Source organism: Zeus faber (assembly GCF_960531495.2).
Source record: "Zeus faber genome assembly, chromosome: 19".
Classification (NCBI taxonomy): domain Eukaryota; kingdom Metazoa; phylum Chordata; class Actinopteri; order Zeiformes; family Zeidae; genus Zeus; species Zeus faber.
Genome location: NC_137206.1, coordinates 2391747 through 2414045, shown reverse-complemented (window position 1 = coordinate 2414045; position 22299 = coordinate 2391747). Strand labels below are relative to the sequence as shown.

Below are 22299 nucleotides of genomic sequence, written 5' to 3'. Positions count from 1 at the left end.
GAGGGAAGTGGAAGAAGGGAGGTTGAAGAAGGGAGGTGGAGTTGTACCGAGAAGAATCCAAGACAGACACCCATCTAGTCCATGACTAAAGAGTCCGTGTCCCTTCCAGGATGTTAAGACGGTGATGTCGACTCAGATGTACAACAATCATTTCAAGAATCCAAATAAAAAAAAGTCAAATTTTGGCCTCGACCAGTCGTAAAACATCATGAGCAGTCCACACGCTCCGAGACGGAGTCGATACACTGTCAAGCCTGAAACGAGACAGAGTCCAGACCCAGGCACTTGCAACCCTGGAGGACAGGAAGCAAGGGTGTGTGTGTGTGTGTGTGTGTGTGTGTGTGTGTGTGTGTGTGTGTGTGTGTGTGTGTGTGTGTGTGTGTGTGTGTGTGTGTGTGTGTGTGTGTGTGTGTGTGTGTGTGTGTGTGTGTGTGTGTGTGTGTGTGTGTGTGCGTGCGTGCGTGCGTGTGTGTGTGTGTGTGTGTGCGTGTGTGTGTGTGTGCGTGTGTGTGTGTGTGCATGTGAAGGCCTCATCAACACCAGCATCTGGGAAAGTGAAACTTTGCAGCAAATTCAATTTATTCCGGTCAATTTATGCCGTCCCCGTGACCAGCCCATTGGGGCTCTGGGAGCAAAGTAAATCATCGAGTTCAACCTTCATGGACTTTGACGCACAAAGTCATGGAGCCGAACCCAAAAGCAAAGCAGCCGTGTCGCCGTCGACTTTCAGGGGGCAGAGTTCAAAGAAGTAGAAAGGCTGGACCAAGGTCCCCGATGCTTGGGCCAATCGATAGCCCAAACCTGTAGGACGCATCACATCCCACCTGTGAAACCACAACTCCTCTTGTTTCAAGGCACATAGTGTCTGCTCAAATACCAACTCAACAGACCAATGAGAGCGCTGGAGGCGGGGTTTAAAAGCTCCTCCCCTTTTGACCATGGCATCGTCCGGACGTCGCTCCAGGGTTTCTCCTTCTCCCATCACATTAGCTGCGTCAAATCATCCATTTTTAACAATTCTGCCTTTTTTTAAATTTTATTTTGTATACTTTATTAATCCCTCTGGGGGGGGGGGGCATTAGTTTCGCTGCATTTGATCCATCTAGTATCTGACGTATCTAGGAGCGGTGCCCGGGGACGTGCTCCAAATCTGGACTGATGCCTTGCTCAGGGGCATCGGCAGGAGTGTCCAACCCTAGCGTGCGTGTCTTTTTGGGATGGGAGGAGGCCCACGTGAGGGGAACCCACGGGGAGGTAGGGGCTGGAGGGCTCAGTACTTACTTGCACTGGGCGTGGTAGTACTTGATCAGGTTCTGGAGAAGGTCCACGCCCTTCTTGGTCTTGATCTCATTGACTTTGATCAGGTACTGCGAGGCAGAGAGGGATTTGGGAACTATTAACCATCACAGCGATACAGGGATTATGACACTGCGTTGATACAACTCGCAATATCTTCTCAGACGTCACATTTTTCATGATTAAATCTCTCAAATGATTGGCCTCAAATAGTCGTGAACTACAATGCTCAAATAATTCTTAAATAACCCTGAAAATAATCCTCAACATATCAACGGTTTCTTCCGCGTGGAGTCACCAGCGTTCTGGCGTTATGTATTAATGTCATCTTCTAATTACTGAAGTTGTTTTAACTACAGACCCAGTAAGCTTCTGACTAAATTGTTTTTTTATGTTAGATTTGTCAGTGTGTTGTTGACGCTGCCTGATAATATGATAAGAAGTATGAACTGCAGAGGGAACACCTCAAGCAGGTGACACCTCCTCAGCTTTATTGCATATCACCATTTTCTTTTTTCTATTTGAATTCTTATTATGTTTATTTCATTATTATTTTTTAGGTTTGATTTTTTTAACTGTTGGGTTTATTTTATATTACCACGTTTACGTATATTGCCATTTTATTTTTTATATTTTTATTGTATCTATCTACCTATCCGTCTATCTATCCATCTATCCTTCTATCCATCTACCTATTTACTTTTCCTTCTTTCCACTCAGTAGGGTCAACACGGCTTCTTTGCAGAATGCAACCAAGTGTTTTTGGGAGCGGGGGAGTAGAGGAGTGGAGATGGAGGGATGGCAGAGCGGAGATGGAGGGACGGAGGAGTGGAGATAGAGGGATGGAGGAGTAGAGGAGTAGATGGAAGGATGGAGGAGTAGAGGAGTAGAGATGGAGGGATGGAGTGGAGGAGCGTCCGCCAAACAAATGAACCAGAGAATCAGAGATAATCTTAATCTGATCTGATCCCGTGGCCGACGCTAAAGACCTTTTGCAGCTCCACGTGCACAGCTCCACGTGCACAGCTCAACGTGCACAGCTTTGCCTGTGGCCTAATCCACTGCTGTGTGTGTGTGTGTGTGTGTGTGTGTGTGTGTGTGTGATTCTGCAGCATGCGTGTTCATGTTCTGTTGGGTGTTGTGTATGAATGTGTGTGTTGTTTTGGTGTCTGAGAGGTAGTGTGTATGTCTGTTGTGTGTCTGCTAATGTCTGATGTGTGTGCGCGCATGCATGTCTGGTATGTGTGTGTATACAGTATACAATGTGTGTTTGCTGATGTCCGTTTTGTGTGTGTGGGTATGTCTGTTGTGTACGTGTCTGTTACGTGTGTGTGTGTGTATGTCTGTTGCTTGCTTGTATGTGTGTGTGTGTGTGTGTGTGTGTGTGTGTGTGTGTGTGTGTGTGTGTGTGTGTGTGTCTGTTTTCTAATGTCTGTTGCATATATGTGCGTGAATGAATTTTCCTTTTGTGTGTCAGAGAGCGCTCTGAGGGTTGTGTGTGTGTGTGTGTGTGTGTGTGTGTGTGTGTGTGTGTGTGTGCTGAGTGCGCTTGTTTGTTTTGTCTCTTTGTGTGAATGAGAAGCAACGCTCAGAGCTCAACGCGGCTTTACAACGTGGAACAAGAGACAGAAAAGAGAGACGGGGGCAGAGGTATGACGGAGAGGGGGAGAGAGCGACAGAGAGAGAAGGAATTGATGGAGAGAGGGTGGGAGGGAGAGGGGAGATACAGAAAGATAGAGTGTGATAGTGAGGGATAGAGGGGGAAGAGAGAGAGAGCGAGAGAGAGACACGGAAAGACAAGAGACAAAGAGATAGAGGGGCGAGAGAGGGGAGCGGGAGAGAGATAGAGCAACTCCTAATGTGGTGGCTGAGTAGCATGAAGAGATGGAGGGAGGTGGGAGCGAGGGATGAAGGGAGAGAGCACGCAACAGCAACAAAGAGACAGAGCATGAATGCAATAGAGAGACAGATAAAGAGAGAGAGAGAGAGAGAGAGAGAGAGAGAGAGAGAGGGGAATGAGGTTAGAGAGGATGAGCAGAACTGAATCCGTCTCTTTCTGAGGCATCTTTTCTTTCTTATATTTAATTTATCTTATATTTAATTATTTTTATTAATATTTCTTTAGAATTTGGTTATTGTTCTCGACTAATAACTCAACAGGAATATTGCTTGAAAATTAATTCACATAGGTATGATCGTGATGCTTCAGTGTCTCGGTGTAAATTCACCCAAAACTGAAATTGAGTATAAATGTATACACATATATTTATTTCTTAAATTGTTATTTATAATTTATTTTTTAACTTTGAAAGTTTAATTATTTATTGTATTATTATTTATAACTTATATAATTTTTTATTATTATTTAATGCATTTTGCGTGTTTTTTTTGTTATTATTATTATTATTATTATTATTATTATCAACATCATCATCATCACTACTTGTATTGAATTGTTCTATTCATGTAAAGTACTTTAAGTTCCATCTTGTGTATGAAAGGTACAAAACAAAACAAATAAAGATTATTATTATTGTTTTTATTATATTGATTTTTAATATTTCATGACGTTTACATGTATGAAATGTATTTCTTTACGAGACAGCGTTGTGTGGAGTCCTTTCACATATTTCCCTTTTCACTGAACTGTTTGTTTATCTGAAACTCTTACAAATAGTATTAATATTTATTAAAAATAGAAACACTTAGTTAACACGAGTCCTTTTACTTTGGATACCTGTTGAAACAGAACACTTCTTGTTTCTTAGTGTATTTATACTCTTATTCCTACTTAAGTACACCTTATGAATATGTTAATGACCTCTACCACTGACTGTGTTCTGACTCCCTGATCCATCAACATATATTTTGGTGCAAAGATTCTAAAAAATAAAATAGAATAAAATAAAGGTGAAGAAAACCCTGTTCCCATTGCAGCGGAGATAACAGTTACATAACAGAAAGTCAAATGTATAAATAATAATAATGTTAAATGTGCTGCCGTGGAGCCTGGAGCCCACGCTGCGTTCCACACAGTGAACACCCCCACACTCCTCCCACGGCCAGGAACCAGGGTAACATGTCCTGAGCCACAATTTGAATTTTATTTTTACCATTTGATGGCCTTTTAAGGTAAAGCACTTTGAGTTGCATGTTGCCTTGACAAATAAAGGTTACTATTATTATTATTATGATTATTATTATTATTATTATTATTACTTATTGCATTCATTTATTCCATGTTATTTTAATGTTAAGTGTATTTTAGCATAGGGGAAAGCGAAATACAAATACAATCTATTAATTTTATTATTATCATTATTATTGTTATTATTATTATTATTATGGTTGTTAAGTTTGTTAGGCTTCCAAAAATAAACAACGCCCCTTTTCGTTTGCATTGTCTTCTGCCCTAAAAAAATTTTGCATTGTGGGTAACGTAGTTCTATAATATAAATACAATAAGTGTAATGTTTAGTAGTTGATATAATGGATGTAAATACATTTTCACTGGTTCTCATCAGTAATCAAACAAATGAGTGTTCAGTTTTAGTCCTGCCCGAACAACATGACAACAACAATTATCTATGACCTATGACACCTGTGAGAATTATAGAGGAAAATAACACATTATGGGATTTGGAGCTCATAGGAGCCCATTCATAAACAATATTGAGATCCTGTCTCTCTGTACTGTCTGTCCAACTCTCAGTCTGTCTTTCAGTCCGTCTGTCTCTTAGAATGTCTGTCCGTCTCTCTCTCAGTAAGTCTGTCACTCTGTACTGTCTGTCTGTCTGTCTCCACTGACCTCACACATCTGCAGCTGGAAGAGGCGTCGCTCCTTCTCCATCTCCTCTGCGATCTCGGCTCCGGTGATCTCGGTGCGGATCATCCCGTGCTGCTTGGCGTGCTCCCGCTTCTCCTTCTCGATCTTGGTGCTGTAAGCAGAGAGGGAGACGACAGGTTCTTCTACTGGAGCCCGACAAGGAGCATCACTTTAAAACTAAGAGGTTTGGTTCCCAGGACTCGGGGGGGGGGGGGGGGCTGCCTGAAGCTGGCTGAAAAAACTGTAAAACTGTAAGTACTACACAACTAAACTGGAATTCATGTATATTTGTCATTATTATTAAAAAATATATAAGAATAACAATTTTACAACAATTTTCAAATATAACAAAAATAAAACAAATAAATATATTTTATGACTATGACTATTATAAACTAGTACTGTGTAATTAATATAAATGAGAAAAATGCAAAAGAATATGGATCGATATTTCTATGAACAAGATGTAAAATTGATAATAATTTGTAGATGTACAATATAGGTAAATGTAGTATCAATATTATAAAGTCTATATAGTGAAAATGAGTTACGGTTAAAAGGGCTAAAATGAAAAGGTCTCTTATTACATTGCATTACAATTTTACAGCAGACCCCTTGCAATTCTGTCACAGACCCCTAGGGGGGCGTGGACCCCAGATTGGGAACCCCTGTGTTAGGCGGTAATTTTACACTCACAACTTGGCCTCGTAGTCCTTCCATGCCTTGTCAAAGGGCTTCTTTATGTCCTGCGGAGAGAAACAGAGAGAGAGAGAACAGGCATCAGTAAACCACGGGCTGGTCGCCATGGAGACGGGGTGATGTGCAGGGCTGGATCCCTGTCGGGTGGTTGGCTGAACGATCCCAAAATTTAACATATATATATTTAACTTCCTGTCCCATTTGTCATTCTCATGCAGACAGACAGACGGACACACAAACAGACAAACAACTAATTTACCACCACAGACACACACACGCACACACACACACACACACACCAATACTGTACTTATTAAACTAATATTAACGATAAAACCTCTGATATACAACAGTATAAGAGTATTTTAATATTGAAATAAAGCACTGCATCAGGTTCAAAACACCTCATCTAATGACTTCTTATAACAGAAAAAGTCTTTGACTGTGAAGTGGCAGAGATTCCAAAAAGAACATGTGATCATATTAACTGTCAAATGACCCTATTCTATACAACTCTGCCAGAAAACACACGATTATACAAAATAAGCACAGTGTGGTTTGCAGTGAGGCGTGAGGCTGAACTTAATGGTGTAATTATGTTTCCTTAAAGGGACACTCCCTCACGTTTTTGGGGGGAATTTCACAGGACCTCGGCTTGCTGATCTCATCCGCAGCTGGGCGTCCAGCGGAGGGCCTCGGGCCTCGGGCCTTGGGCCTCAGGCCTCGGGCCGGACGCCGGGCCAGACGGCGCCCCCCACAGGGTCCCTGACCCGTCTACTCAGCGCCCCCGCCTCAAGCGTGATACTGACACACTGTTTACTCCCTCGAGATTTACAGAAGGACCTTTCAACCAGAAGCAGAGAGGCAGACTCCTGGTGCCAAACACCCCTTCTCCTCCACCTCCTCCTCCTCCACCACCCCTCTCTCTCTGCACGCAGAACAGACGGACGGGCTGACAGGACGTCCTGTCTCCACCCCTCCCTTCCTCCTTCCGTACGTCAGTCCCGATGGGGAGACCCGTCCCACGAGGGGTGGAGGGAGAGTTGAACCTTACCCCCTTCACGCCTTTCAGATCCCCCTTCAGCAGCGAGTCCAGGGTGAAGATCACATTGTGGCTCAGGCTCTGCAGCTGCACGGGGGGGAAGAGAACATGAAGGGAGCGTCGTGTCAAACTCAAGCAATCTTCCAGGACCTACAATGTGCATAAACAAACTTTTTCCAGCACCTTGATGCTTTGGTACAATACATGGAACCTGTTGCAGTGTTTGAGAGCCGGTAGGTTTCAGACACTGAATCCACATCATCGAAACGGGCGCGGTGGTCTTCTGGCCAGCCCGGCCATTAGCAGATTGGTCACGTGATCAAGGACGTTAACCAGTTTGATCTCATTGTTTGGCGTGCATGTCTAAACCCAGCACCACCCAGACTCCACCCTTCCCACACTGTCTGGACTGAACCTGTGTTGGAGCTTCTCTACGGTGTTCGGTTGCTTTTCGGGTGTCAGGACCATGACCTTGTGGTTGGCAAATAACTGCAGTACAAATAATTGCAATAAACGGTTGAACTGTTTTTTTTTGTTTAGTAGTAAGAGCTTATTACACTGTAATAACACATCCATCATAACACATCCATCTGATGAGCAAGAAACATTTATTGACATTGAACGTTGGGACATAAACATTTGGGTAGACCGCTCATTTGCCTGAACCGATCTGATGGACACTTACTCACATAATACACAATCCATTTGATGTGACGTTTCTAACATTGTAGAGCAGGGGGAGGTGGAGTAGAGGTAGAATGTAGGCAGGGGGAGGTGGAGTGTAGGCAGGGTAAAGGTGATGTAGAGGTAGAGTGTAGGCTGGGTGAGGTGGAGTAGAGGGAGAGTGATGTAGAGTAGACATAGAATAGAAGGATGTTGAGTAGAGGTAGAGTAGAGTTTATGTAGAGTGGAAGTACAGTCGGGGGATGTAGAGGCATAATATTTGTAGAGTAGGGAGAGAGTAGAGGTAGAGAGAGTAAGAGTCGTGGTAGAGGAGAGAGAGTAGAGGTAGACTAGATGTAGAGTAGAGGTAGAGTAAAGGGATGTAGAGAGAGTAAGGGTCGAGATAGAGTATAGCTAGTGTAGAGTAGACGTAGAGTAGAGTTACAGTAGGGGGATGTAGAGGCATAGTAGTGGTAGAGGTAGAGATAGAGTAGAGGTAGAGTAGAAGTACAGCTAGAGGTAGAGTTGTGGTAGAGGGAGGTATAGATCCAGTAGAGAGAGATGTAGAGCAGAGGTAGAGTAGAAGCAGAGTAGAATAGAGGAAGACTAGATGTAGAGTACAGGAAGAGTAGAGGGATGTACAGATAGAGTAGATGTAGAGTAGGGACAGAGTAGAGTAGAGGCATCCTCAGGGTTCTACAAGACGATGGGGGTCAGTTGGTTGGGTGAGACAGGCCCCGCTATGGAGCCAGGTGCAGCTGACGGAGCAGGCAGCTGACGGAGCAGGCAGCTGACGGAGTAGGCAGCGTCGGAGCAGAGCCTCTTCATCAAGAGCGTCGCCAGCGTCGGGACGGAGGCCGAGCGGCGCTGCTCTGCGCTCGGCAGCGTAGCAGAACTCGTATGATCTAATAGCCGCGGTACTAACAGAGCATCGCACACCTCCAGGGGGATGAGGGTTGGTGCTTTCAGAGGTTATTTACACACGAGACGCGTAAGAGAATCATCACGATGATGATGATGGACGTTGTGAGGTGGTGACGACAGCATCCAGAACGGGGTATGAAGTTCAGAAAACTGCAGTACTTTACTGCAACAATCCTTAAAGACAACATTTTACTATATCACCATTTCTACACGAAATCATTAGGAGACAATCTGTGTCTATGAATTAAAAGAAAATATGATAAATATTGTAGTTGAGATTCAAAAGGACGAAGTACTTTATGTAATGTTAAGTTTGATAAGAGACGGAGAGGCCAGCTTTTCCAAACAGACCTGGCATGTCCCAGACCTCTCACGTCTCATATTGTTTTATTTATAATCGCGCATTCGCCTCCGAACCTGGATCACCATCTGACCGTGTGTTGGCGGTGATGCCACCGCACCGAGAGACCAGAGAAGTGTGAATCATCCCCGAGTCCCAGCCTCCTCTCCCTCCCCCACTACCAGCACTTCCAAGAAGGAGCGATTCAAATGTGAGGACCATCCATCCCATCGTGCTTTTTGTTGGGGGTATTTTTGCGTTTCCAGAACCAAATTCCCTGAACGACGTCCCGTGCATCCCGTCCAATCTTTACAAGCGGGTCAATAACATCCGCTGGACGGGGCGTCGACATCAGTACTCATTTGGTGTTTCACAGACCTACATGTGGTGTCGACGTCACATTCTGACGATGAAAACAAGCAGATAAACATCAAATCAATGATGATATCTGATGTCTCATTATGTCTTTGTATTCGATTAACGAATGAAATCGTCGTAAGATACCGTCTGCCATCGTTCAGTAGAGTATACGCAGAGCAGAGGGAGGGTCGAGCTGCAGCACACATTGTAGAGAAAGAGTAGAGCAGCGGTCAATCTGTGAAACAAGCGACTGAGAGGAGAAGTTACACCGTCTGACTTTCACCACCAGAAAACATGTAGGTGGTGTCAACAGGTGGCTGCATTAAGAAGGTATTAACGCACGCACACACACACACGCACGCACACACACACACACACACACGCACACGCACACACACACACACACACACACTGTGTATTTATGGAGACTAATCTCACTGCCAGCCACACAGGAAGAGAGGGAGGGAGGGAGAGGGGGAGGGGGAGAGGGAGTCATGGAGAGAAAGAGAAAGAAAGAGGGGGAGAGAGAGAGGGAGAGAGAGAGAGGGGGCGGGGGGAAGAGAGACAGGATGGTTCTTCCAACAACAATGGCGCTCAGAGGATTCAAACAGGACATGGAATTCAACGCCGTGTCGGGGAAATCCACGGCAGGAGATAAGGGGAGGCGTGCACGGAGCTGAGAGCGCGCACGTGGCTTTAAACCGTCACTAGATCTACTACATCTCATTCCGCTTCATGCACAGAGGCAGAAGCAGAGGATTCTGGGAAATAATTCAGTAGCATAGTGGCATCATCGCATTGTTTTTTTTGTTTTTTTTTAGCTAAAGAAAAAGAAAAATCTTTACGACAACCCAAAAAAATCAATAGTCAAGCGTCATCACTTCCTGTGATACTATGCATTTTGCATATCACAGAAACAACTGAAAATATTCTCTTTTTAATATAAAATGTAAGATATCAAATCTGTACGGTGTGGTGGTGACGTAGGCTCCGGGGCAACAACATTAAGTGTCTATTAGTGGATGTGAGATGCTGGGACACTGCAATTTCAATGAAATTGGGGGATCAATGAAGTACTACCTTTCTTTCTTTCTTTCTATAAATTCAGGTGGAGGCTCTCACCAGGTTCTTGAGCAGGGCTGACAGCTCCTTGGTGAGGGAGGAGAACTTGACGAAGGCGGTGCCCAGGTCGGGGTTGTCCCGGCTGATGAAGTTGCTGCCGAACTTGTCCAGAGCCTGGGCGTAGTTCTCCTCGTTCTGGACGTGGTCTGGGGGGAGCAAAGCACAGCAGGGGGGTCAGAGGTCGGCACCTTCGCCGACAGGGGATGGAGCGGGGGCGGAGGGAGGGGCTTTACCCGTGTAGGGTTTGGGGGCACTGTGCACACGGTGCAACATGGAACCGTGATCATCCAAAATGTTCAGTTGGATGTGAACAAATACCCATGAAATGTGTTCTTACAAGTGACAGTACATGCACAGTGTACGTAAACTGTGCATGTCACATCAATCTCATTCGTAGTAGTAATAATAGTAGTAGTGAGGTTTATTTGTCACATACATACGTTCATACATATTATATGCAGTGAAATGTCATTGCAACGCAGCTGGAGATTAGAACTCCAAATGTCAATGTCAGTAGTTTTGGGTTTTACTCTCGGTTCAATTTGGCGGCTTTTACAGTTTGAGTATTTGCATGAAACTAACGATTCCACACATACACACACACACACACACACACACACACACACACACACACACACACACACACACACACACACACACACACACACTCTTTTAATGTGAAATTAATATTTTTTTCATATTTCATCATCGTCTGTGGCTGTAATGTGCCGCTTTTACATTTTCTGGACTTTAGTCTAAATGAGTGAGAAGATGTCGCTCCCTGAGAGGAGAGGATAAAGCTCCTGCTACGTGCACAGGATGCATGGAGTTGTGGATAGTGTTGCTATGTTGAGAGTGTTGTTGCCATGGTGACGGTGTTGTTGCAGTGCTGTTAAACGGCTGCAAAGTCAACGCTGCACACTTATACATCTACATTACACAGTATGATTATGAATTAACACAGTATATGGAGGATAGTTTGTTCTCATACTGACGATATACAGTAACAATGTGTGTTTCTTTTTGTTTATACGAAACTATGGGATGTTTCACTCCACCGGGCTCCATCTGTCCTGGTCGTTACATTGGATCTAGAGAAGCAGCTTTTTTATTTTTTTTTTTTTTTTAAACGAAGGGATTGGAAACCTAAAGGGAAGATGCTTTTCAAAGTCGACGGCTGAGGCGCGGCAGCTTCTCCTGACAGGCGCACATCTCGGTCACAGCTCGGGCGTAAAGCCCCATCTGCCACGCAAACAGAATATTCAGGAGGAATAACACAAAAAAAAAACAGAAGAAGGTTTTCGTCCGAGATGTTTTGGGAGGTTTCCGCTGCCGTTCCTTCTTGGACGGCTGTGGGCCGCGTCCATCTGCTCAGCACATTGAGTGCTGGTATATTTAGCCCCGCGCTGGCTCACCTTGTCCTGAATTGTAGATGGCCTTGACGGACTTCTTGACTTTCTGCAGAGAGGTTCTGTCCTGGTCCAGCGCCTGGGAGAAGGGGAAGGATGGAGACGTTGAGACACATTTCAACATTTAGGGTTTGGGTCAAAACAACATTTCCGCCTAAAATGATGAAGACAAAATGATGCAGTAAGTTCTCCGACGGAGGATCCATAAAGTACTTTCTAATAGGGATGCCCCCATTTATCGGCCGATATCTGCCTTGTTGACCATCATCGGCAAATAAGTTGACATTCACAGATGGCAGTGGCCAATGTTTATCTGGTGCTTCCTACACACAGACTCTACTTGGGCGGGGCACCCAGGTATATTAGCGGCCACCAAAGTATATTCACCGACTCGTTTAGCTTCTTTCTTTCCTTCTTTTTTTTTTTTTCAATCTGTCCGAGAGAACAACGCCATCCGCCATCGATTGTAGAAGACGCGGACACAGTGCTGAAAGCAGGAAGTGATGCTGCGTTCATGGAACTAGGAAAACTGTAAGTGACGCTGCATTCATGGAACTAGGAAAACTGTAAGTGACGCTGCATTCATGGAACTGGGAAAACTGTAAGTGATGCTGCGTTCAAGCAGGGGAACCAGGAAAACATCGCTATCGGCTAAATTGTTCATTTTAAACATCGGTGTCTGTATCGGTCCAGAATTTCACAATCGTCAAATCTCTACTACCTTACCTTAATATCTCTATGACGCAAGGACCATTTACGTATATTCACGGCCCTGTCTTTCTCAGATAGATGAGAAGCATGTTCCGTTGTCAGTAAACACATCATTGTTTCATTTCCAATTAAATGAAGATGGAAAAAAGCAGAAGCTCAGAATGCCATCGCCGCCTAAATTGGGGGAGGTAAAAACACCATGACATCCGAGATCCACTGAGGCCAGGGCGGAGGTCAGCCACAAAGCGGGAGCGCTGTGCACCGTGTTCCAGACTGGAGAACATTTCATTCTATTATCGTGCTGCAGAAAAGCCTTCAACGAGTTCTTTAAGAAGAACATTATTAAAAATGTAAAGACGCCCTCCCTCCCTCCCTCCCTCCGCTCCTACATTAAGATTATTAATGCTGGGATTCCTCAAACAATTCCAAAGCCTTTCCACAGTCAGGATGTACGGGTCCAGATGGGCTCTGCACGGTGGCATCGCCATGAAACCGAAGTGGAAAGCTCCAGGTTCCCCCGTCCTGCCGTGGCTTGGCTGCGTCCGGGCGCCGCAGCAGCTGACTTCACTCAGCTCCGTGGCTGTTGGAGCTGCAGATCCAGTGGGTCGGCTCCAACCTCTGGGGCCGAGCGGCTTTCTGGAGCCGGGAGCCGCCACCTTCCGGAGCTTCCCCCTCTTATCGGAGCGGGTTGGAACTGAACGTCCGTCCAGGCCATCTCGCTGACGCCTTCAGCGCTGAAGACAGCGGCGCCGACGGCGTCAGCCTTTTCACGTTAAAAGCCTGATGAAGTCCTCAGTAACAACACCGTCTCCGGTCTAAGTTCAACCGGTCAACGGAGGGGAAAAAAACAAAAAAACAACACCCCGACCAAATCCAAAAACCTTCATCCTCAGCCACACATCATCAGGACTGTAGCGCTACTTTTAATTGTTATAGTATTATGGGCCAACATATGTTTAGGGAAAATGCCAAAGTACGTTTTGAGTCAAATCCATGAAGTAGGTTTGAGTCTGGAGCTCCTCACAGCTGCAGAGCTGGACCCTCAACAGGGAAAATAAACAAACTAGAGAGGTCATCACCTCCGCTTACGGCTCAACCAAACATTACACAAGATTAGAAGGTGGAGACGTTGATAACATTCCGTCCGGACACAAGGACACGACTTGGGAAGTCGGTGCAACTCCGTCACGTCACGACGGTATCGGGTGTAGGTTTCGCAGCATCGTCGTGGGTGTGAGTCGGGCAACAGACCTGCACCGGTATCTCTGCATCTGCGGATTGGAACTGCAGATCCACTGTTCAAATATCTTAAATCTGCAACTCGCAATATGCTTCTCAAAGATGTGCATACATCAGCAGATGACCCCCGCCACGTGCAGCCTCCATGCATCAAAGTAGTCAAACAAACGCTCGAGTGTAAAAAGTGTTTCCGTCGACTCTGAGCCATCGTGACGTGTCTGCGACAGGCTGCGCGCTTACTGTGTTAGCGCAATGCAAGGCCGCAGATGGGATCACCTAGCCTAGCGAGTGTGAAATTAGAGACAAACACCCTCCAGAGGCTCAAAACCCAAGTTATTTCAGCAATGCGTGGTACAAATGAAAACATAAACAGAAGATGTCAGTTGTTTTAAATGCTTTTTGAATGCACATCTGCCGGATGCAGTTTGGGTCGTCAGTTGAGATGCACCGATGGACCGCCTGGTTTTCAGCTTGATCGGCCACGACCGGCGACCGGCCGTTCAGTGTCAGATATATCCCAGTCTGTGCAATTCTGTGCAAAAAATTTCAAAAAGTCTGTGAAATGTACACGCCCGATGCCGTGCTCATGCAATGCTGCGATACTCAAACCTGATAGCAACGTAATGCAACGTCGTTGACGCTCAAAAAGGAGCGAAAGAAAGAAAACGTCGCAGTTTGGAGGAACTTAACGAAGAAGATTAGATCAATTATTCATTTATCGCCTGACAATATTCCAACGCCGACTGAGCATCTGTCAATGTCACTGTCTGCTCTGGTTCCTGGTGCACGAGCTCCAATCATGATGAAAAGTTCGACTGTTTTTTGAGACTCTTGACGAGTCACTGAGTAAAACGAGTCGTTCCGTTTGGTTGAGCTGGTTTAGTTTTTTCTGTCATGATTGCAATTCATTTTGGAATGGCAAGTACTATATAAATATAATGGGAAAGAATATCTGCACTTAAAAGGGAAAGAGACTTTGATGAGTTGGTTATATGTTACAGTAGTTATGTGTGTCCAGTTCCAGGTTGCTTTCTACTGAAACTTGGTGATCGTCCCAAATTCTGTTTTATTGGAACTCAGGGACAGTTTCATGTTTCATTATTCTTCTATAGTGAATATTGAACGATAATAAATACACTGTCAAAATCAGCCTTTTCTGAACTTCATGTCTAGCTGTTCTAAATCAATGGTCATAAATGTTCTGTGTGTGTAAATATTAGAGCTGCCCCCAAATAATCGACCAAACGATAGTCAAGGAGAAGCCGACCGAGTCGACCAAGTTTTTCTGTTGGTCGCTCATAATTAACGGACGGCTCGCTTCATGTGTGCAGAGCTTGTCAATTGAATGTAGATTTTAAAGGCTGGTTATTAGGTTTTATATTTATCTGTCATGTAGCACAGTGTTAACAATGTTAGTTACATTATATCTCAGCCCTGGAACTCAAACCATTTTCTGATGCCCCAAAAATATATATTTAACAAAATAAATTAAAGCCATTATTCGACGATTAGTCCACTACTGCCTTGAACTGATGACTACTAGTTGACTAGGAAAGTCTTTAATCGGGGCAGCCCGAGTAAATAGCTCATGAAAGCACCAATAGTCATTCCTGATATATTGCCAAGTTATCGACATCGAGGTGTCTCCGAAAATATCGACTTATCGTCTTAGTTTGTTTGTTCATTCTTTGAAATTTGCCACAATAAGGGAAACAACCGAGTTAGAAACGTCCAAACCGTCTCCAACCACAGTAACCGCCTCCTCCGCCTTCAGCGGGCCAGAAACAGCGTCCGAGCCGGTCACATCAGAGTGTCCGGCGGGGGGCGGAGTCACGCAGGAGGCCCGCGCTTGGCTCCATCTCACGGCACAGCGGCGCCGCGCTACGCGGGTTACACGGCTCTTCCAGCGCTGCATGGACCCCCAGGGGCCTTTACATGGGGGCCAGCGCTTTGATCCCTTTCACATGGGAGCATGGTCCACTGCCCAATCGCGCACACGCACAGGCACACACACACACAACTTGGCAAAGCTTGATAAGGAAGAAAGTCTTTCGTGCTACGTATCAAATACTTTCACAATATTGAGTGAGTGATTAGTCTGATAAAAATAAAATACAATTAAAAATAAAGGTTTGTGCAGTAGAGTGAACGTGTCATGCGGTGGACTTTACGCCTCAGCTGTTTATTCATTTCCATCGGTGGGAATTGGAAGAAAACCTTTTTAATGCTGATGTTAGGGCTGCTTGAGCAACGCAGCAGCGTCTTCAGAGCGACACTGCCTCACATTCATTTTTCGATTATTCGCTGAATCAAAATAAATCCAGATTTAGAAAATAAATGATAGTAAATGAAAGTGCTAAGTTACAAAATGATTGGAAATTTAAACATAACTTTTTATTTTATACCATGGAATAATGACTGTGAATACATTTGGGTCAATCAATCAATAAGCTCATTTAAATTGATACATTTTCTTAACAGATTAATGAATTATTAATATTATTATTATATTATTATAATATAAATCTCATAATTCAAAAGTTTCTTTCGTCGTCTATTTGTATCGTACTAAGACGAAGACATAGTAAATACATGTAAATAGAGTTTGTACTATTTTACTTAAAGTTATTGATTTTTTAAATCATTATTGTAAGATATGAGCTCACATTTCTGAAAACAATAACACTGAGATTTATTTCCTGTTGTGCCACAAAGTCCAGTGTGATGAGCGGCAGTTTGTCTCTTTGTTGTGACGCATATTTCCATTGTGTGTGAAATTCCCGAGGTGGCAACGACGGTAAACCCTCCTCCCGCCGAGCCGTGGATTGACCGGCGCACAGCGCACGTTCCCAGCAGCTGGCGCCGCCACCCAAAGGTCACCCATAATCCTCTCTGCCGCGCGCTTCATTAAATATTCAGCCCTAATGTGGACATGTCTTCACAGACTATTTTATTTTTATTTTTTTATTGTTGTCGTACAGATTTTCACTGATGCCGGCGTCACGTGCGACATCATCGTCCGGTTTCTCCTTCGTCGCCTGGAATGTGAAACATGTGAAACCTGGTCGGGTCCAGCGTTAATCTGTCTTAGATTAATGCATTATGTGGGTCAACGATGTGGGATATTTGTTTTGATACAAGAGGACGCCCCTTTATTAAATTGATAAATCGGTGCGATGAATCCGGATGAGGAAGGCACTTTGAAGTGGTGATACAAACTGAAAAGACTCCCTCCCTCCAGCCCTTTAAAAAGGAGCAAACAGGAAGAAGAAGAACAACAACAAGTCGACAGAACGTGGCTTCCTTGGCGCCGCCTCAGCGCAGCCCCGGCGACGGCTGAGAATGCGTTGAAGGCGCGGCCCCGGAGGAGCCCCACGACCTGGGACACAGTCTGTGCTTTGTTGGCGACGCCCGACGGCCAATCGCGCGCTCCGACACAAACGCTGCCAACACGACGCCATGCAGCGGGGCGGGCGGCGTCCAGTTAAAGAATTGAAAGCGTATGGTCCGTTTGACGGCGAGGTGCGAGGGGTGGTTTGGGATGCGAAACTCCACATGGGAGTGTCAGAATGTTCCCTGAGTGTCCAGGGGGGATGGATGGAGGGATGGATGGATGGATGGATGGATGGCGGGATGGATGGAGGGATAGAGGGATGGATGGATGGATGGATGGATGGCGGGATGGATGGATGGATGGATGGATGGCGGGATGGATGGAGGGATAGAGGGATGGATGGATGGATGGATGGATGGATGGATGGATAGAGGGATGGATGGATGGATGGATGGAGGGATAGAGGGATGGATGGATGGATGGATGGATGGATGGATGGAGGGATGGATGGATGGATGGATGGATGGATGGATGGATGGATGGATGGATGGAGGGATGGATGGATGGATGGCGGGATGGATGGAGGGATAGAGGGATGGATGGATGGATGGATGGATGGATGGAGGGATGGATGGAGGGATGGATGGATGGAGGGATAGAGGGATGGATGGATGGATGGATGGATGCTGATAGGGAGGAGGAGGGGTCAGAGGTCAAAAGAGAAAGAGAAAGGTGACGACACCGAGTTGAACAGGGTACACACTTTACAGAACGTAAACAAAGACACAGGGCAGGATCTCGAGATTTGGATTCCATATCCATATTTTGATATTGTTTACATAACAGATAAGAAGGGTTATTTTAGGTTTATTTTTCTTTTGTTTGTTTATTTGTCTGCATTTGACCAAACATTTCCCGTTAATTTTTGGGACATTCCTTTTTTTTTTTTTTTTTATTGTTTGTTGGTTATATTTGTTATTTATCATTAGGGTTAGTGTATATTGCCATATTTTATTAATATGCAATGAAATACACAATAAAATATAAAATGTTAAAAATAAATTAGAATTGATACCACCTTGGAATCTTGATTTTTTTTTTTATGAAAAAAAAAAAAAATATATATATATATATAGAATAAATAGTACTAATAGTAAATAAAAAGTTGTTTTTTATTTGCAAGTGTTTCAAAGTGTTGAATAAATAAATAACTGAAATTAATACGTTGCAGCGGAGGATTCAATTTAGGAACATGGTTGCATAACTTCTAGATAAAGTATAAATAGACATTTTCTAAACAGTCAAAAAGTGAAACAATGGAAATTAATCATTTAATTTTTTTTTTTTTTTTTTTTTTTTTAAACCAGAAACCACCTCAAAAGAACACACACACACACACACACACACACACACACACACACACACACACACACACAAGATGGAGGTTGGTTCTGGTGGACAGTGGTAATGGGGTTTGACTGACAGGAAGCCGTCTCACTTCCTGCTTCCTGTCTGAGGTGCGACCCCCACCCCTCTACTTCATGCACCGACAGGAAACAGGAAGCAGCCTCCTGTCCTGGGTCAGCGGCACATGGTCTAATGACACTTCGACAGATTGAAAATCACACACAGTCTGGGAAAAGCAAAGCGCTGGTCGTCTTTGTTTCTGTTTTCGTTTCTCCGTTCTATTTGAATTCAGGCTCTGCTTCCTCATATTTTGTATTAAATATGATATTATTGTCACAGTGCGTGAGTTCTACCTTTCCTAACGGAAAAGCTCTGAGCATTCTGACGCGCTTTCAGCAATACTGACTCAGAAAAACAACCTCGTCAGGGTTTCCCCCCCGTCGTAGCGTCACTGCTGCTGAAATGCATTCTGGGATATATCCAGGTCAATCCACTTCACCAGGGCAGCGCCCGAGACCGTGCATCCTGCGCATTCTGGGCGGAGTGAGCAGACGAATCCTGGCATTTCAGTTTGGAACAGAGCACGTATGGAAGTGACATCAGCCAGATGACCAGGCCACAAGTACAAGTACAAGTACAAGTACAAGTAGAGAAGGAGAAAAACCAAACACAGCCCGACAGGTCTGACAGCTGTGCGGTTACCATGGAGATGTGACATGACGGGCTCACGCCTCCGTTCCACATTCTCTCCTCTCTGAATTGTGGGAAGTCACCGGAACTTGAACCCGTTCTGCCTCCGCTCAGACTGACTCCGCAGCGCTGCCTTCTCTCAAAGCCCCGACGACGGCCAATCCGAGCCCCCTTTCCTGCGAGATGGTCAGAGAGCGTTGACCTTCACCCAAACCATGACCTTCATTCACTGGATCGTCACTCCTCCCCACTAACCAGGACCGGGACTTACGACGGGTTAGTCCTCGTTCTCCGCCGGATGAAGGCCCTTTGACCTCTCAACATATTTATTTAAATTACAAGTTTATCATCGTGACCGTTTCCTTGTTTGGATATTTTGACTTGCAGTTGGTCTCCTGCATGCTGTAGGGGTACCAAGAACCGGCGCCACCGTCCCGAGTTTCTACGTCTCACATGAGGGAAAAGGCGTCCAGGCCCCGGTGAAGACACCCCATGACATCACATCCCATCAACTCAGATCAGCAGAGAACAAAAGGAACATCATGTGTAACCTGACATACAACCCCACATGATGTCATCGCACGCGCTCCCTTCATGCTCCAGGAGCAATAAAAACATCTAATGCACCCTTCTTTGGGCATTGCTCCTTGTTCAGTCCAAACTGCGCCCGTGCAGCCTGCTCTATATAATCCTTAATTACGACGGCGAGTCGCTGGGCTCGTCTCTCCCACAGCCTTTTCAGCACATGTGGCAGAACTCTGGCAGGAAGGGCGGGGAGCCGTTTTCGTTGGCAGGAAACGAGTGGACATCCCTTTTCTCCGGGCCTGCAGCCGCCCGTCCGAGTGGAATGGGAGAAATGGGAGGATGTTGCATTTCCAAAGGCGGCCGAGGTCACGTGACCCGTCTCTCGCACACAGAAGTGAGACCTCGCAGCGGCCGCCAGCGGGTTCGGTTTTGATTAAGATCTGGAACAGGAAAGCCAGATGATGACCTGCAAATTCAAAATGGCAGCGCCGACTCAGGCACCAGTTTCTAGTTCATTTTCCCCCCGGCCTGTTTTTGTGAATGGACTCAAACCAGCCAATCAGCATCGAGAGACAAAAGGAGCAGAGGTGGATGATTCCAGGTTCGGAAAGTAAAAAAAAGTCCTGCCATGTTTTAGCTCCGGCCACTCAGGGTCTGGCTGACATGGAAACCTAGACGCCCCATTCGCCGCTGAAAGCGCCTGTGGTGACACGTCAGTGGTGCTGCCGTCTGACTGAGTGCTGCATGGCACTGCTGTTTTACAAATTGCACTGTTTTATACCTAATAATGTGTAATAATAAGTAATATTTATATATACCTGTACATGTATAATTTTTTTACATTTATTTAAAATTGTCCTTGTTTTTATTTTTTCCCCTACCCCTAACCTCCCGTCCCCTGACCTTGTTACAGGGTCGCAGATGTGCCTCATAAAGGTAGAAAAACAGTTTCTAAGAAATATCATAAGAGTATTATTTCCATCAGTGATTTCAGTGCACAGTGAGCAGAATGAACGTGGGCCAAGTTGGCGGCATTGAAGCATCTACATGACTATATCTAAAGGAGTGGAATTTTACTTTCTGAACCTGGATTTTCCCCGTCTGCAGAGGAGGTGCGCTTTTGTTCCTCCGTCCTCTGGTTGTAGGTTCAGGAAGGTTCCTCTGCAGAGGATCTCCTGGCCTGCCAGCGGTGTGCATGGTTCTGCCCGCCAACGCACTAAACCAGCTTCCTGTTAGGCGGGCCACCGGCAGAGCACATACGAGCAACATGAAGTGACATGATTACGTCTCCTCGGCACAACGACGAACCCGTGAAGACTGCGGTGTTAACACTTCCTTAAGCGGCTTCCTCTTCACATTACATTACATTACAATTACATTGTATTTAGCAGACACTTTTGTCCAAAGTGACTTACAATTATTCAAACACCAACGGACGCAGCCATCAGGAGCAATTAGGGGTTAAGTGTCTTGCTCAAGGACACTACAGCATGCTAGCAGGAGGAGCCTGGGATCTAACCAGCAACCTTTAGATGACTAGACCACCAGCTCTACCGCCTGAGATACCATCCCCACTTCATCACTTGCTTTGTTTAAAGTGCAGATTTTCCCAATCAATAATTGATGCTTCCCATAATGTGTCATATATGAACATAAAACATTTTGGACCCTTTCATTCAGATTCTATTTATTACCCATCTACTGGGTTGTGTATGTACTAGTTGAATACTACATACTTGTACTATGTGCATTTCATGACATAAATGTCATATACAAGCTTTATACGGTATACTGCTGGTGGACTGATACATCCCAGTCATAAAATCAATATGCACTCATTATTATGGTTTGATGGAGAGTAAAGCTGATTAGAACCTGGTGCCTCCCCACCTCTTCAGACAGAGCTCTGAGAGGGTGGAGATTATTTCCAGGACAAAATGGGTGACTGGAAATGCTTTTTAAAGTACGGAAAATTTCCATCGGGTTATTCGGTGACAGCGATTGCCCCCGCATCCTACTGCGCAATACTGGATCAATTTAAAAGACTCTGATGCCAATCACTCGGGTTGACCCCCAATGATCGAAAAATAAGGTTTCGGTTAAAAAGTACCAGACTTTTCAAATGAATGGAGATATTTGTGTGTGATTGCAAACTACACATGCAGCCTGTGGTCACCCACAAACACACAAACACAAAAACAAATGATTATTTATAAACCACAACAATGGAGACACGTCCACCTCGAGGCGCGTTCCCATCGTTCACAGCCCAAGATCAAACGCTGCAGTTTATGACGCGTCCAGCTGGATGTGTGACATGTATTCAAGAGCCACGGAGCGGTCCAAGTGTTGCAAATCAACAACTCGGATATGAAAAGCGTTATTGTTTTTGGACCCATGTAACCCAATCTAGTCCAGGCTACTTTCATTCAGGACTAACTAGTCAATCTTAGGGGGGGAAGAACATGTCTGTGATGTTGTTGCAAATAGCCACCGGAGCACTACACATTGTCAGGGGTCAAAGCTGACGCATCGATCACGTAGAAACACACTGGAGAAGAGCGTGGCCTGAGGGCTGGTTTTACTGCATACCAGCACAGTTTACAGAGTAAGAAAAACGACTCACGGCAGCACAGCACCATCACTAGTCTTTCCCTTATCTGCAATGGTGTGATAAGCCTTCCATCTCCAGGTCCTTGCCAACCCGCCACC

At 45.1% G+C, this 22299-nt stretch overlaps 1 protein-coding gene across 1 annotated transcript in view; it reads right to left on the bottom strand.

Moving 5' to 3' along the window:
• The window catches only part of asap1b (ArfGAP with SH3 domain, ankyrin repeat and PH domain 1b), a 73839-nt gene that overhangs the window by 39217 nt on the left and 12323 nt on the right, over window positions 1-22299 (bottom strand). The window contains exons 2-7 of the mRNA XM_080020258.1: window positions 11688-11760; window positions 10273-10418; window positions 6876-6950; window positions 5819-5868; window positions 5105-5234; window positions 1282-1367 (exon numbers count right to left, since the gene is read on the bottom strand). Coding sequence (XP_079876384.1) covers window positions 1282-1367; window positions 5105-5234; window positions 5819-5868; window positions 6876-6950; window positions 10273-10418; window positions 11688-11760 — 560 coding nt within the window. The remainder of the gene's footprint in view (window positions 1-1281; window positions 1368-5104; window positions 5235-5818; window positions 5869-6875; window positions 6951-10272; window positions 10419-11687; window positions 11761-22299) is intronic.